The 18,042-nt window shown below is 42.2% G+C and overlaps 1 protein-coding gene across 1 annotated transcript in view; it reads right to left on the bottom strand.

Moving 5' to 3' along the window:
* Window positions 1–17,216, bottom strand: part of sema3aa (sema domain, immunoglobulin domain (Ig), short basic domain, secreted, (semaphorin) 3Aa) — a gene marked incomplete at its 5' end in the record, with an annotated part of 33,179 nt that extends 15,963 nt beyond the window's left edge. The window contains 3 exons of the mRNA XM_083934713.1: window positions 1,220–1,282; window positions 3,009–3,169; window positions 17,111–17,216. Coding sequence (XP_083790839.1) covers window positions 1,220–1,282; window positions 3,009–3,169; window positions 17,111–17,216 — 330 coding nt within the window. The remainder of the gene's footprint in view (window positions 1–1,219; window positions 1,283–3,008; window positions 3,170–17,110) is intronic.
* Between the last annotated feature and the right edge of the window lie 826 nt (window positions 17,217–18,042).

An 18,042-nucleotide genomic window follows, 5' to 3' on the forward strand; every position in this document is an offset into this window, starting at 1 on the left:
CTGTAATAGCTGGAAAAATAATCAGGACTGACGTCAGGCAGTTCTACGATATCTGAACCCCTTGTTGCTGAATCAAATGCAACAACCTGGGCCATGTTACACACTCATCCTGCCAAAGAGAATGATACAGCCATCAGGCATTTTGGAGGGGGGCAGCTGTTACATTTGTTCTGCGGCTGTAAATTGTGGTTTGGAGAAATGCATCTCTTTGGGAGCTCTGAATGCTTTAGTAATGTCCTAATCAAGACCTCTCCATGCTGCGCTCCATCTCTGCTCTCACCGCCTCATTTTCAAGGGTAAACATTTTCACAGCACGCAAATACCTCATCACTGTGTTTTCTGTGATTTTGTGCAGCCAGAAATACTCACTTTCCACCGTGTGAGGTAGCGACGGTGTATTGTTGCTTGTGTGGTTCGACTTTGTGTTTGTGTAGGAATCCAAGAGAGCTGGCGGTGAGTTAGACCCCAGTAAAAACCTTGGTGATTTAAAATGAGTACGTAATTCTGGATAATCCTAAAACCCTGCATCCGCTGCACTCCAGACTCATCCAGCCATGAAATTAAGATCAGATACAACGCAGTGAGGGCCTATACAAACAGCAACACAGATAACACACACTAACACCATCGTGCACACAAACAGAGCTGGTGGCATATACTGTAGTTAGTATTCTGCAAACTTGTGCACACGTGAGCCAACACACCGCGCCAGATAACGAGAACTCAAACAATACACTCCCACATAAATATGCACGCATGCACACACTCTGAGGCACAAAAATAAACATACTCCCGACATTAAACTGTACATCACAGCAGCATATAACCACTGAGGTAATGCGTTGTTGTCCTTGTGCCACTGGGACACTGTGTACACCTTAGTGTGACCGAACATCTGTCGTACAGCGTGTTTAGTTGTGTCCGTGGGGGATGGCCTATAGAGACCACAGTGTTCCGGGGTGATATGGAACATGGCTACAGTATGATCACTTTTTATGCGATCTAATTTATTTCCTCTACAGTGCACTTGTATTTGTGCGAGTGCTGGATCCAGGAGACTTCTGCTATGCCGTATTGCTGTGGCCAAAACACACACAGCAAAGAAATCTTGAAGAATTACGGTACATAGATGCAGGACAGATATATAATTTGTGTAACAATAAAAGCCAAAGTTGCAGGGAAGAACTCAAGTGATGATGCATCATGAATGTGGACTTACCCCAAGGTCTTTTCCTGCCCACTTGCATTCATCCCTCTTTGAGGGGGTGGCAGGCCATGCAATCTGTGCAAACGAGAGAAAGACAAAGTCATACTATGCTGGAGGTGGAGAGCAGAGATTTACATGTTGTTTCATGGAACAGGGAAGGCAGTGAGTCAATGCAGTGAACCAAAGGAAATCAAGATTTTTGAAATTCCAGCAGAATGACTTTAGGTTTGTCATTATGTATTTGAACAATTCCTAGATTACTCACTTCCTTATTTCCTTATATATCCCTGGTCATTTCATGAGTGTTGCCTGTACATGACACATAAGGGACGACCTTTTTAACAGTATAATGAGAGCGGAGAAGAAAAGGGGTTTATGACTTGTAAATGAAAATGAGAAAATTAAACAACAAAAAGTAGATTTTTGTGAAATTAGATAAGATACAGTATGTAGGAACACATAGGAATATTACTTTCTACCCTACGCTGTGTCGATATCGAGCTGCAACCTTTGGGGCTGAGAAATGAGGCCAACGCGTAAGTACCAAAAGCTGCAGTCGCTCGAATGGCCACTTGAGGCTAGATCCAAAATCCCAATAGGTTTGTTTACAGCCACAACGATGACCTACAGCGGTCGAAACATGTTGGCTTTTTCAATGATTTAGGCTGTTTAATGTTTCCTAACTTGTGTCATTTTGTAGTGTCTGAATAGCCTTCCTGTTTAGACCTTTCATATTGTCTAAAGACGAGTTCTGGTTCAAATTAGGACATTTAAAAGGTTCTCCTTTCTACAGTTCAAATCCTGAGCATGTGGTTGCACTTTTCACTTCGAATATGAAGAGGGAGCAGGCTTTTGCTACTTTGTACTGGAAAAGATAGGACTCATTGTGTAATAAATAATAGCTTTGTTCTGTCCTTAAGGCAATTCTATCTGTGGCCCTGGTGTCAAATTAATTGAAAACACATATGGTGCGTACATGTGTACAAGTACACAAGTGCATGTGAAAGGGAATAATTATAGTCAAAAATTGGGTGCGATTGAGCACACTTTTTTGCTGGTGGTCACACTGATTTGAATAGACAAAGGAAATGGATGCACAAGCATGTACTATACATTCATTATTATGTTCATACAATGCACACACATTCCTCATTTTATTCCTTGACGTTATCTCCTCTCTAGATCAGCTGAGTATCCCCCTCTTGGGAACCTGCACCGAACATTTCGGGGTAATTACATTAGATTTGCTTAATCACTGTTTTTTGGCCTTTATCTGATAATGATACAAAGATCAGAACAAAGGAGCGAAAAAGGGAAAAAAATAAATTACACATCCGAGCCAAGGGCAAAAAGAATTCAGAGACACACTCTCCCTCCCTGCATTGACTATGTATTTTTCAGCACTTTCATTCCCCTGCTCAGCTCTCTGCAGCCTTCGGGCAAGTCTGCATCAGTCCTGTGTGTCTATGAGAGCAGCCCGAATCTGATAAAAAGACTGTTAACCTAGTCCAGGTGGAGTAATGGAATTATGGACAGCCCTGTCTGGACCAAGACAAGGGGGAGGGGGAGTGGGTGTAATGGACTCCAGAGGGAGCAGCAGGAAGAGAAGAGAAGAGAAGAGAAGAGAAGAGAAGAGAAGAGAAGAGAAGAGAAGAGAAGAGAAAAGACGAGAAGAGAAGAACTCAGATAACACCTTGCAACCTGGACCAAAAGAACACAACTGCATTCAATTCTCGCACAAACCTATGAAATATACCTGAAACTGTAACCAAAATAAAGTGGAGTACATTTGAATTTTTACCTGTTTGTGGTCTCTGTTGATGTTGACGAGGTCGAATGAGAAGATGTGGTCCTCGGCTCCGACCAGCAGTCTCCCTCGCTCCTCGTCCAATAGGAAAGCGTCGTAGCTCGAGCTGTTGGCCAAGCCGTTGAAGGTGACGAGGTTACTTGACTCTAACATCTCTGGAAAAGAAAGATGAGAAAGAGTTTGTGATGATCATATATGAGACGATGCATAGGCATGGCTAAAAACAGAATAAAAAGATCAATAAATGAACAGCTTGGAAATGTATCCATTTATACACATGTATACAGTATAAAAAATCCCAGCTGGTAAAAAAAGTTGGTAAACTGTGATGCAGTGGTGCAGAAAACACATTTACAGCGAAATTGGAAACTTTGAATTTAAATATTCTATCAGCACAATTACTAATACTTAAAATATCAGTCGGTTGTTGAGTATGTCATTTTTCACTCATGTTCCTTTCTCTTTAATGATAGGCATGTGCTAGCTTTAAAGGGATTTGTACTGGGAAAAAAAAACAATTTTGGATAAGTGCTCAAAACTTGTGTTTGTCTTAGCCTCAAAGAAAAACAAACAAATTAGAGTTTCAAGAGCTATCTGGATGCCCCCATTGAAATCAGTCACTTTTTCTTAATGCTTCCTTAATTGCTTTTACACACACACATTTGCACACACTTACATACAGACAAATGTCAGTCATGTATAGCGTGAGAGACATTTGAAGCGAACACAGCATGCTCCAATCAGGGACACAGTTCAGACTGTTCAGCCGTGTGATTGGTTGAATAATTCATATGGAGCCAGGGTCAGGGGAGACACTGTGTGTAAGTAAGTATGTGTGGGTGTAGCTGTAAATCCGCTATTATGTAAATCAAGACTGACGAGTGTGTGACTGCACATGGATCTCTGCAGAGTGTTCCATTCATGTGTACAAAGTATTAAATTACATACAAACAACATGCGGCCAAGCTGAATGGAAACAAGCATAATAATTTACGTATGGGCCGAAGTCTAGCCCGACATCTGACAGTCAGGACATTTTTATCCACCAAAGGTGAGTTCCATCAACTGTGATATTACATTAACAAAGAACCACACTCCCTTCCTGAGAGCAAGTTAACCCCGTGATTGAATTTGGTTTCAGTGAACCTCATGTGCTGAATACTTTTATTTGATTTGTCAATTACAAATCTGAAGCGCTGCTAAGAAGCACAGACCATTGCTGGTCATTATTGCAAATTAAAGCCCAGGGTTTAATTTGCAATAATGAACTGCTCTCTCTAAACTTATTTAGTTTGTATTAATAATAAAGCTCAAACAATTAGTCGATTATATGATAATTTGATTGACAAAAAATGAATTGGCAACAATTTAAATTATCGATTAATCACTTTAGTTGATATCAAATAAAAATACCAAACATTCTCAATTTCCATCTCAAAAGTAAAACTAAAAAGTGAGGATTTACTGTTGTTTAGCACTGAAAATATTTATTCAATATATTTATCAATCGAAAATAATTTATATTTATTTGGTACCTTAGGATCTGGAAAGTCGCTTTTCACTATTTTCCAACATTTGAAGACTGAGCTAGTAATTGAAAAAATCAACCATTTCCTCAACCATTATTAAATTATTAAAATCACCACCATTTATACTACTGTAAAAAAAGGCTTTTTATTGGATCCTTTTCCTTCCCTTCACATCAACTAATTACTACATATTTATATTGTGGAGAGCCCAAGATGAACAAATGTCAATAAAAAACATCTTTCTTTAATTCTAATTAGGTAGAAAATAATGTGAGCTAAATGAAAAGCAGCGCAAACAATTATTGTGCAATTTCTCAATTAAGAGTAGCCCTTTTTTGCTCATACAGTGCAGGTTTCTTCAAAATATCATTATAATAACAGTAATATTTGGTTTACAATGAAATTGAATGAATATAAATTGAATTAAGCCCCTTAAGCATATACCTCTGGTTGGTCCACTGGGCACATAACATGTGCTTTATATTTTCACAACAGGTACAGTTTTCTAATACATCAGCCCCACTAACACACTACATCATCCATCATCATCAGTGTCACCATATAGCATGGACACACGCAGGCACACAATATAGAAACCAGCCTACATATGCACACAAACACGTATATACTGTATATATATATATATGTGTGTGTGCGTGTGTGTGTGTGTGTGTGTGTACACCAGACATGCACAAACACAGTCCGATGGATTGTGATCTCCCTGCTCTCCCCACATAGCTCTGATTGACGGGCTGCTATAGGAGCCATCTGTGCCCACTCACAGTGTGTAAGATCTTGGACATCTGTGTCTACATAAAAGAAGGGACTGATGGAAGGGGAGATGGAGGAAGTGGTGTGTCAAGCATGTATGTGCGTCGAGTACCAGAGGGGTGGATGAGGACTTTGGGAGGGAGTGGTCGTCACCTAATAAAGATGGTTGCAGCTCATCTGCGTCAGTTGGATTTCAGTTTGAGGCTAAGAAAATGGAGTGGGTGGGTGTGGGCATGAATGGAGGTCTGTGGATGTGTGTGAGAATTTGTAGTGTACCACAGATGGGTTGAGCGTATGTGTGTGGGTTTCAGTGTGTGTGTGTGTGTGTGTGTGTGTGTGAGTAGGTATTTTTTTTTTCTACACTGCTCATTCTATGCACACTAACATCATGGATTCGTATGCCTGCTACCACAGGAAAGAACCGCTACAATACTCAAATTATGATGACAAGACATTAAATACTGTCGTCAGAGACAGTTCGTTATCATGCGGTAGCCAATCAGAAAGCCCTATATTCTCAGTTTACCAATCAGACATGAAATCACAGGATCAGGAAATGAGTTAGAGGAGGGAAATGTGATTTCCAGTCGACAGCACACCAGAGGAGGTCCTCTTATGTTTCAACTATGAAGTAACGGAAAAATAAATGGATGTGGCAGAAAGCCAAGGTAGGCATAAAAATATAAAAATAAATAGTTTCAGGCTATACACGGCATAATGGCAGATATTGAGACACAAGGACAAACAGTTAATATTAAATCAACAAACCAGAGGATAAATAATACCCTTTTCCGCCCCAAATCAGCCTGTTTATGTGTGTTTTTAGACACAGGAAAAAATGGTAAAAATAGGCGATAGACACTTTTCCCATTACCAATACATAAGTATGCTTTGTCACGTCTGATGTAACAAATCTACTGGAAAACCAGGGTTGGTAAACAAGAAATCAGCATTGAAACAAGTGAGAATGTTATGGTGCTTTTTTCAGTCTGTCTTTCAAACTTGGTGCTGAATAATTCGGAACGAGGTCTGAGCACTGTTTGAGACGGACAGAATTTGTGGCTGAAAACTAAAGAAGTTACCGACGTGCAAAAGGGACAAAAATGACCGTGTCACTGCTGATTGGAGCTGGAGCTGATAAAGAACCTACAGAGTACAGTAGAGTAACTTGTATGAATGCCAATGTAACCTTATCTACTAAGGACAAAAGCCAGATGATAGTGTGTGTTAGTATTTTTTTTTTTTGTCTGTTTGACTTGAAAATAGCCTTAGGAACTCCTCTTCACTGCCAACTTGGATGAATATGTGACAACCTGTATCATCTGAAAGAGTCAGAGGCTGGAGCTGAACCCAGGAGCTGGGAATGTGGGGCGAAACGGCCCGTCACGAAAGGTTTCCCCCAGATGGGCCACAGAAGAAAAAAAAACACATTTCAACACGTGGCGACCCCTGGAAAAGACACGGTGGCCTGCGTACACAAACACACACAGAGAGGCTTTATCTGAGCTGGGATCTGCTGTGGTTTGGAGAATTGGAGGAACAGGGCGTGAGCAGCGAAGGACCTCTAACCTAAACACAGACACGCTCGTTTGGAAATGTGAGCACGGGCAGATACAGAGCACAGGGCTCATACAAAATACAGTAACCAAGCAAAAGACAAGTGTAGAATAAAACACACTCACACACACACACACAGGCAAAGTAGGTTTAACATGAATTTACTGCGCTCTGCTTTTAAAAATGCAGGTACACACCCTTAAAGTGACATGCATATATTAATATTGACCTAAATGTTTACACCGCATCAATTCTCCCTGAACACACTCACTCACTCACACACACACACACACAAATGCACACACACGTACTTTCCAGACTAAGTTGTAATCCAATCAGTATTTCTGCTTATGCAGCATGGACTAGTCGAACAGTGAGCGCACTCAGCAGCTTCCAGCTCTAACACACTCCCTGGTCCCGGACCCCCCTAACACACACGTACACACACAGACACATTAAAACACACCTCATCTCATGTGCGGACACACACACACACACACACACACACGACATATATGTATACTGATGCATGCATATGCCTTACACTCACTTTACAAACGCATTCACATCATATCTACACACACTCTGTTCAGTCCACTTCCATCGCACATTCTCTTGTTACACACATCCTCTGTCTGCCCTTTTTCACTCACACATTCTATCATTTACACATTAAAGAACACACATCAAGGCACAGTGGCCATTGAAAACAGACAAAGATGTTCCTGCAAACACGCACACATACAGATGCAAATGCGTGGACAGACCTGCGTGCATCCACGGACACTGCCAAATCCTAACTACTGAAAGTAATGGACTGTAATTCGTATGTAATCCATGTAATTATTACTGGAGAACTTACATCCGGAGCAAAGAACGATATGGGAAGACTTTTCTTTCTTTTCTTTTCAGGAGGAGGGCTTAAAGACACAGGCGCTAAAACAGAGTATTTCAGACATAGGGTGAATACAGGTATATTCAGACAGTGAGAGAAAAATAATGTGATTTTTGAACATTAAAGCATGTAAACATGTTCTTGTAGAAACCCAAAAAACAAGTATTAACCTGAAAATGAGCAGAATATGGGACCTTTAAGATATGGTTCAAAGATGGAAATTTCATCATATGTATATGCTAATCTACATACTGTATATGTACTAAGTAAATTGAGGTTATGTGTCTTCATTTTCATATTCTATTCACTCCATGCACAAAAACATGCTATATACTGAAGAACACCCCTTGAAATGGGCAAACACGAGCAATTCATTCAAATAAATTATAATTTTTCCCTCTGTCATACTCCATTATGGAAAATAACCTGGCTCTTGTCTTAAAAAGCCCCAGGAAAAAAAATAGAGCTACATTCAAAATTCAAGTGCAATTGTCTGTGGAGTACTCTTCACTCCCCCATTCTCCAAACAGGCAGGCGCTTTAGACGCCTACATGCCACGCAATAGCGGAATAATGAAACCGCATGAAAGAAAGGCGACAGGGCATTAAATTATGTTTATCTGAATGTGTGTACGTGCCGCTGTGTGAGTGTGTGTTTGAGTGACATTAAACATAAAAGCCTGACGGCGGAAAACACTTGACTGAGATTCAACAGATGGATAATACTCCATTAAACTAATGCAACAGTGTTCATGTGTTTCTCTTGTGCATATATACAGTGAAGGCTCAACAAGAGGAGAGGGCTTTTCATAATAAGTAAAAAAGTGTTGTGAATTTGAATGACACGTTTTATTTCCTGTTCAACACAGCTTTCTTTTACTTCTGTTGTTGGCAAAAAGGTGCGTGACTTAGACCTAGAGTCTGCGTCTGTGTATTATTAAAAAGCTACTCCATTGACAGGCAGGAGAGAAAAAAAAAGACAGTTCAAAAAGAAAATGGCAGCTCAAAAGGAACTGGCGCAGAGAATTACACATGTTTATCTTTCAAATACAAGGCTAGCTTCAGAAAAGCAAAGGCACACAGTACTGTAATATCTCCAGTGGTTTGGTTTGGCATGTCAGTCTCTCTGTCTTTCCCAACCTTGCCTCCGAATGCTTTCTTTTTTCTCTGTGTGTGGTGCGGCGTACGTTTCCCCCGCTCTCGTGATGGCCTCTGCCACAAAACACAGGTGTCAGAAAAAAAGAAAGCACGAGACAGCCGCGCCATGGAAATTTGCTGAGAGCTTTGCTTAACAAAGTGTTCAAATATTATTCTAAGCTCAAGGATATCCACACATGCCTCAAAAGTTCACCTCCCCGATCGTACTCTCTCCCTCCCTTTCTCTCTCTTTCTAAGCACAGAAGCAGGTGTGGGTTGGTTTCCATGGTGACCGTCTGTATAACCTGGGCCGTTTGGATTTCTCATTCAGGTGCAGCTGAGTGACAGCTCCGACAGGAAATGTGTTACCTTACACACAGTGCCGTGCCCTCTATGATATTGAGCTTGTGTTTTAATCCAAAAGAACAGAAAATATGCGCATGAACAAAGTGTCTGTTGATTGATTATTCATTGCAAGCTCACTAAATATGTGAGAAGTTTACTGTTGAAGCCATGCTGAAATTACTTTTCAGAATGAGTGTGTTTTCTTTGATTCCAGCTCTGTTAAACGCTGTTTCAGTTGAAACAGTAACTTAATTTTCTAGTATTCAACCAAGTTGTCTCATAGCCATAATTCATAGTCAAGTACTGTATCTCATGGGATATTTTTAATACTATAATTTGTCATGTGAATATGACTCAAGAGTATTTTCAACCATAGGATATGTATCAGAGAGACTAACAAGGAAAGTGTGACCACATCCCAAACCACAAGAATCTAGTAGTCTAAGTATGTGTTCAATTTCACCATAGAGCACTATTCATCTCTCAACCAAAACGCTAGACCTCCTCATCAGCGAGAGTACATACTGAGCACAAGAGCAGGAGAGTGGACATGACAAGAAAATCAGAGAAAGCACAGTATAATTGATACAATAGAGACATAAAAAATTAGGATAATGAAACCAAACTAAGGCAGAAATCTGAGCGCAGAATGAAAAAAAAACATACTCCCATATAAAAGAAGCGGTTGAATATGGAACCATTTCATTAGTTTGTGTCTCCTACTGTCATTGGACGGCTGGACCATAAAGAGCGGTTTTCCACCAGCGCTGTGACCACAGACGGCTAGAGGCCTGGCCATGCCTACCACAGAAAGCCCACTCACACACCACTAAATGCTCACTGTAACCAAGCTGCTCAGCCTCTCTGGTTCGTGTTTCAGGAAAAACACACAGACACACTTGCAAATATACACACACTGTATGAAAAATACATACATCGACACAAACTTATAATATACAAACAGGCACACAAAACAAAAAACAGGCCATGTGTATCCACACACACAAATAACAATATCACTCCTCTGCATAGCTGTGGGAGCGAGAGGGAGAAAGTGCTATAGTGAGGCAGTTTGATGGATGGACTTTGAGAGGAACCAGGCTGTGGTTAGCGTGGTCATGTCTGGAGCCACTGCCTGTTAGTGCAGCCTGTCAGCTGTACCGTGTAGCTGAATGTCAGCTCTGGCATTTTATTAGAAATTAATGAGCCAATCGCTACAGACCTGAATGTGTCCAAGGCAAACTGTGACAGCAAACACGTTGAAGTGACAGAGACAGTCGGAGAAGAAATCCACAGGCACAGATGCACATTTCAGCTCTGCACACCATTATTTTAAACTGGGACAAAATGAGGTGTCATGTACAGTGTCTGCATTTCATGAAATGCATTGCACTGGAAAATTACGATCACCAAATCCTAACTACTAAAATTATATAAAGTCAAGATTTATGTTTGTGATTTCCCAATGCGGTAATTATGGCTCATGCTGCTTCTGGTATTTATGATGAGAGAGAGAACTAACAAGTCTAAGGGTAAGAAAAAACAAATTACTCCACATTGAGATTTTTTATTTCAAGTTGATTTTGGATTTTGATTTTAAGAATAATTTATGTGGAAGAGTTTAATTTAAATTGCCAACGGTTGCTTTAATATGAAAAATCAGTGCACATCCTCATTAATCCTGTACAAAAAGGCATTACACACTCTCTCTCTCTACTTATTTAAAGGTCCTATATTGTAAAAATATATATTTTTTCACTATTTAGCGGATCAAGGTGCTATATAAATACCGTAAAAGTATCAAAACACTCAATCCACAGAGAAATGTACAGAGCCTGTATTCAGAAACTGTGCCTTTTAAACGATCCGCCAGGACTTCTGTACCGTTGTGATGTCATAACTATACTATACATGCTGCTACAGGACTGCTCCCAGTGTGCACTGGTGGTGCAGAGAAACTGAGAGTAAACATGCAGAAGACCAAGAAACGCTGACCAATCAGAGTAGACACAGTGCTAAATTGGAGCATTTTAGACAGAGAGTAAAGAAAGTTAAACTCAAGAGACACAGTATGAGAGACAAAAAAAATGTTTCTTTTTTTTTTACGTTAAAGCATCTAAACATGCTCTAGTAGGAACCCAAATACACGTATGAACCTGAAATAAGCATTATATGGGACCTTTCATATTTCTGTTTCCCTGCCACATCCCTTCCTTCATCTGCGTGTCCGTCTGTTGTGTATCACTCCTTCATTCTGTCTTTCTGCAGAGATGTCCCCCTCATTTGTAACACGACTCTGTTGAGATTGAATGGTTCACCCTTTCTCCATCTGACTGACAAGACTTAGCAGGTGGCGGGACCCATTCATACCCACGGTTCAGCAATCTGCACCACGCTGTAACCCAAGCCTACATCCCAAACACAGATGCAAAGGCGCAGGGCATTTTTCCTGTGTGCATGTCCATACAGTGCTAATGTACACAGAGACGAAAATGTACACTGAACACACACAATTGCTGCGTGCACACTCATTAATCTTTTAGTAAACACGCACCGCACTGACCCGACATCCTACTGTGGCCTATAAGCACACATCCAGATTGTTTTTGATAATCATTTTCGGTGTGGATAAAAGTCTCTCAAGAAAAAAAAGCACTGCAATTAGGAAACATTTATAAATACTGGGGAAATTCACAAAATTCCAACACACAAACTAACTTGGAAAGAAAACTACAGACAATACAAAAGGGAATAAATCTCACAGGTTATAGCAGCCTAGTTTGCACCATGGGGTAAAGATAACACACTTGAATCACTCCTCCTGCCTATCTTAAATTACACAATAATATAAATTAGATACAGTGTGATAAAATCTATGAAAATGAACAATATTAGTACAGTATCTCCCTGTACTAGTTCGCAAACTGTAATTAAAACAAATGACATAGCTTTCTGTGACTTGATAAATGGCTTTTTGTTTTGCAAATGCGTTGCGTCATCGCGCAATTATTTGTGGGGCAATGAGTGTTGACACATATACACACTTACACACACTTAATTACACCATCTTTCAACTTGTGGTCAGGTACAGTATGTGAGTCAGTCTAAGGAAATGAAATGCATTTGGATGCAACAAAGGGGCATAACTGAAAAGCAAGCCACAGCAAAACATTGGTTTACGTTATTGGAATGTGGGAGCAAAGCTGAGGGTAGTTCAGTGTGTGTGTGTGTGTGTGTGTGTGTGTGTGTGTGTGTATGTGTGTGTGAAGAATAACCAAAAGATATGTATCAACTGGGCTGCAATCAAAGAGACAGAAAAAGGAGACCAGTACAAGAAAATTACAAACATACACGCACACACACACTGCACAGTCAAAGATTGTACTTAGGGTCTGCGGTGTTGTGGTTCTTTGAGAAGCGACCGAGCCGCAGGAGAGGGAAGAGGGGGTAGGAGGAAAAGAACGATGAGAAAGAGAGAGAAAGAGAGAGAGATGGATGGAGTCAGACATCTACAAAGTTGGCGTGTTGGGAGAACACCTTATAATTATCTACATCCGCTCTGTCAGCCCCAGCCCGCAGAATGGACAGATACAACAGAGAGAAACAGAGAGCAAGAGAGAGAGAGAGACTCATTCACATATAAAAGAATGAACAGGCAAGATTCACTGATAAACCTACACACATGCAAACACCCACAATCCATATTTTTATAGACAGGCACGCCCACACACAAACAACACACACACACACACACACACACACACACACACACACACACACACACACACACACACACACACACACACACACACACACACACACACACACACACACACAGACACAGACACACACACACACACACACAGATAGGCTTATTATGGGGCTGAGTCCAGACCGCGTTGAGTGCGGTTCCACACCAAGTGTCTATTTTGAAGGGTTGTAAGCCAATTCCAGATTCCCTGTCTCTTTCTCAGTCTGTCTTTTCTCCTCAGTTCCTCCCACCCAGACGGCGTGGGGCGGCTGTGATGGCATTAAGAGGTCATGCAGTAGGGCTCCGTAATTACCCACGCCAAGGGTAATTATTAGGTTGTTTGACGAGGCCTTTTAAGTGATAAAGTCCTGCTCGCCGGCTCCTTTTTAGGGATCATGATAAGGTCAGGTTTTCCAGTTTCATGGATCTCCATCCATACTATGTGTGTATTCATTGTGTGCTGTATGTGCATCGATTGACCTTTAGGGGTCAGTGTTCCTCCTGACGGCTTCTTACAGTATGAGAGGGGGTTGTAGATGGATTGTGTTGAGGAATGTGTGTGCGGGTATGCATTGATCCATGGGAGTGCGTCGCTGTTTTATCCTTGAAATCCATATGGTTGCTGTATTGCAGAAGTGCAGCAGCAGCAGCAGCACTGGACAGTCTTGGTTGTGCAACATTAAAGCACAGTGATTTCAATATGTCGATAGTTATGAGGACTCAACTTTTGTATCAGGTTGCTATTTAAGTATTTCAACACAACACTGGTTTTTATCAGTTGTTTGAATTTAGTCAGCTTTTATTGAAACCGATCTGCGTAAAATCTTTGCCAAGCACACTTGTTTAAACTTGGACTTGAGTTTCACCTGATGTCTCCCTCTCCTTATGTTCCGAGTCAAGACAGGGAAAGTTAAAGCTATTCTAGTCTCAAGGAGAAGGGAAAATCATTAACTTTTGTGATCATAGTTCCGTCCCCATGAAGCCATATCCCTTTGAGCTGAGCGAGATGTCTAACTGACCCCACTGGGAAATCATTTACTCTGCACTTGCTGCGCCAGCCGTCCCCCGAGAGGTAATTTTATCTACCTGCCTCCATTTCTCAGGCGTTCTACCTCTCCAAACTGCTCACTCTGCAGTCATTCGCCTGTCCTTTCCAGCAGGAGACTATCGGTCCCTGGAGGCGTGTCATCAGCACTCATTTGAGAATGATTTCACGGGACTCTGCTCGCATGCTCAATGTTTATTTCACTGCCCCCAAAATTAGGCTAGTTCTCATTCTTGTGACTGACTGGGCCTCAGTGTCTCTTTCATTCTCCGCTCGTGTGATCGTCGCGCTCAAGGGCCCTGCGTACACTTTTGCTCGGCGCTTGTTTGACTGTCCTTCCCAGGAGGATTCCTCCTCATTGTTTACCTGACTTAATTACTATGCCGGCCGCGTGGAGGGAGAGGGGACGTGTGACACTTCGCTTAACGACCAGACTCCCTTTCGTATGCGTCGTCTACTGTATGTCTTCCAGCTTTTCCTTCATTAAAAGCAAATCTCCTCCCCCCTCCCTCCATCGTCAACCCCACTATGCTTCCCTCTCTTCCTCTCTCCACCTGCCACAGTGTGGGTGTTAACTGAGAACCGTCCCCTGACAGGTATCAAGAGAGCCATCAAGCACCTGTGGTCCTGCGCGTCGACACTGGCGAGCGGTGACACTGGCGAGCGGTGACACACGAAGACAGTGGCACGCGATGCGCTCTGATGCCTTAATACCCTATGTTCACTCACATAATGACATGCACACACACACACACACACACACACACACTCACACAACAGAAGTTTGCAATCACACATAATTACAGAAACAATGGTTCAATGGCACAATAAAACACCGATTTGTGAGCTCATGCATACACGCACAGGCACACGCACAAACCCAGGTGTCTAATTATATGGCCGCAAGCCAGACCTGACACATTTTTGCCTCGCTAAAAAAACCACACGTACACACACACACACACACACACACACACACACACACACACACACACTCAGAGACACCACTTACAGTCTAAGGGGAGGGAATCACAGGAGAGGGTGTTGAGTCCTCACACCAAGATGTGGCAAGAACATTCACACACACATTTAAATGCAAATGCAAACACACAAACACACACTCTCAAACAACAAGGCTTTGATGTACATTAAGCAAAAATAACTGTACATCCACTGAAGTTCATCTTTCACGACAGGCTACTCTTTCCCTGCAGACCTGATACACATCCATCACTCGTACAGTAAGTCGATGCAGACTTTGATGCTCGATGACATATCTCTTGTCTAGTATTGCTGCCAGTGACATGTTCACTTGTCAGATTGAACAGTGAAGAGGATCACAAAAGGGGGCAGGAGGGAACTTTATTGGCATTCTTTAAACAGATGGCTGTGTAAAGAAGGGATGACATTCTCCCATCATGCCTCGAGGCTTGGGTTTTGTGTGAACTGACATGATGGAGCCCAGGGGATACACGACTTGTAGCAGGTAAGTTCAACTATGATGATTCTTTCCAGATGTGTTTAAATATTGTCGCAAAGGCATGTCATCACCCTTTAAAATCCTTTATCGTGATATAACGCCGACCACACCAAACCTGTGGTGCCGCAAGCTTATTAAATGTTAAAATACAAAAGATTTAAAACGCAGACAATTGCCACACACTCTTGGAAGTTGAAAGGGTGATGAAGGGAAATATTCCACACCAAAATTACAACTTGCACTCCATCCAAAGAATAAAGCATGTCATATAGCAGGCCTCTAAACACAAGTTATACCAAACGTCTTGGCTAAAGATAGAAAATGAACCCGGGTGACAAATGTGACATTCGCCCCCCTTATATGACTGAAATTTTTCCTCAACACAGATTGAAATTATCCGAGGAGCCAAAGCTTTGGGTGACACACAAGGGGATGCTGCTAAACAACGGCAAATCAGCATGTTCATACACTTTCAGAGGACATGTTTTATGAGAGAAACAGGACTAAAATAAAGAATCGAGAGACCACACTCCCAGCCATATACTTTCGGTCATGTTTTAGGACAAAGAACCACAATTTAGCCTCCCTCACTGACATTAAAAAGCAAAAAAACCTTCCCAAAATATGCAAAAATGTTGCCAGTTATTTCCAGCTGAGATGAAAAGTCTGCTATTACAAAAAGCCTGATTTAGTGTAGGGTGTGAGAGAGGAGACGAGACAGAGGGAGAGAGAGAGAAAGAGAGAGAGAGAGAGAGAGGGGCGGAGAGGAAGGACCGGCGCTCCGCAGTCTCCCCTCAAAATAACACAGAACGAGAGAGAATAACATGTTTGCTGTATACGTCAAAAACTTACACGTGAACGATATAAAAAGACACACACGACTCCTTCTCTAGCGATACATCCTGCTGCAAATAGATTAGTCAATGCATACACACATTAAATCAACGTGCATATATAGTTTTCCATTTAAACTAAACTCTATAACTGTTGGATCCATTTAGGACAAAGTAATGAGAAGTTGGGAAACCTGCATGGCCCCTGAAAGAAAGGCTCTGTGTCATGACCGATGCAGAGTTTTTGGGACAGAAGCCATTAAAACAGAGGCTCCACTGCCTGTTCAGAGCACTTAACAGGGCTGTACAGTACTGGCAGAAGGGGACAGCACAAGGGGAAATTTGGTACAGGGGCCAATATATACATTTAACTCCAGGCAAGTGCCTTTCCTCCGCATATGGAACTAATCTGACTTTCTGAAAGAAGAATAGTGAATTCTGAGAGACTGGCAGAGAGAGAGTGAGAAGGAAGGAGTGAGTTAATGGGAAAGAGGAATACAGGAGGTTAAGCAGAGAGTTAGATGCTGTGTACTGACCAAGAGTGAATGAGAGAGACACACAGAGGCAGAAATAGATTCACAGAAATACAAGAGAAAAAAGGGATACTCAACATAAGAAAGAATGGATGAAAGGAAGAGGATGAAAGAGTACCCACAGGCAAGAAAAATAGACATACAAGCTACGTTAAAAGCAGTCGCCGCCGCCGCCGTCCCATATATCCCGGAGTCAGGGGGAGAACAGAGAATGGGCTTACCCTTGTATGACAGCTTTAGCCTGGGTACGTTGTGCTTGGGCTCTACACCTCTACCCGGCTGCACCGCCCCGCACAGCAGCACTACAATCCCAAACAGGTAATCCATGGTGCTGGAGTGCTGCTGGCTGGCCTCCAGACCAGGGGGGCACTCACACCCCCGACCAGTACCCAGAGGTGAGTGTCTCCTGCTGGGGTACGCAGAGCCTGGAGAGTCCCCTTCACACGACACCTGAAAGTGGAGGTTCCAGGGGAGGGGAGAAAAAAAATCCTAGTTGTGCTTCCCAAGCTCCGAGAGCAGACTGTGGGGGGACTTCTGTAGTGTGTGGAGGAGTGCCCGCTCACATGGCTCCCTGTGTGGAGGTCCAGGCAATATAGTCCCTTGGTTTATCTGTTCTCCTCCAGGTGAAGGCTCAGCAGAGCTTCAGCTTTGGCGTGAGATGAGAGGAAGAGCCTGTGTAAAGGTAAATCAGATCACTTATCCATAATAGTAAGGCTATCCTTTTCTGGAGATTCTTTTCTCTCTCTTTCTGTCTTCTGGCTTCTTCTCTTTGAGCAGACACTCACAGCGACCCTCTAATCCTTGTGTGCGTCTCCACCAGACTGCGAGAGAGAGAGAGAGAGAGAGAGAGAGAGAGACAGAGTGAGAGAGAGAGAGAAAGAGAGAGAGAGCTACACCATCCACAGGAAGAGCGGGGAGGGGAGGGAGAGCAGCTGAGAGAGAAGGGGAGTGCTGGTGAGAGAGAGAGAGAGAGGGGGGCGGGATGACTTGAGAGCAGATGAAACCAGTATACTGGATAGGAAGTATAGTTGATGGTCAGGTTTTTATAGTGTTGTCTCTTCTACACTTTTATTAGTCATCAATTCTCCATTTCCTTTATGCTACTATCTGTTACACCCACACTTAGAAAAGCCTTAAAAAAGGCGTTAGCTGG

This window comes from Echiichthys vipera (assembly GCF_963691815.1).
Source record: "Echiichthys vipera genome assembly, chromosome: 20".
Taxonomy (NCBI): Eukaryota; Metazoa; Chordata; class Actinopteri; order Perciformes; family Trachinidae; genus Echiichthys; species Echiichthys vipera.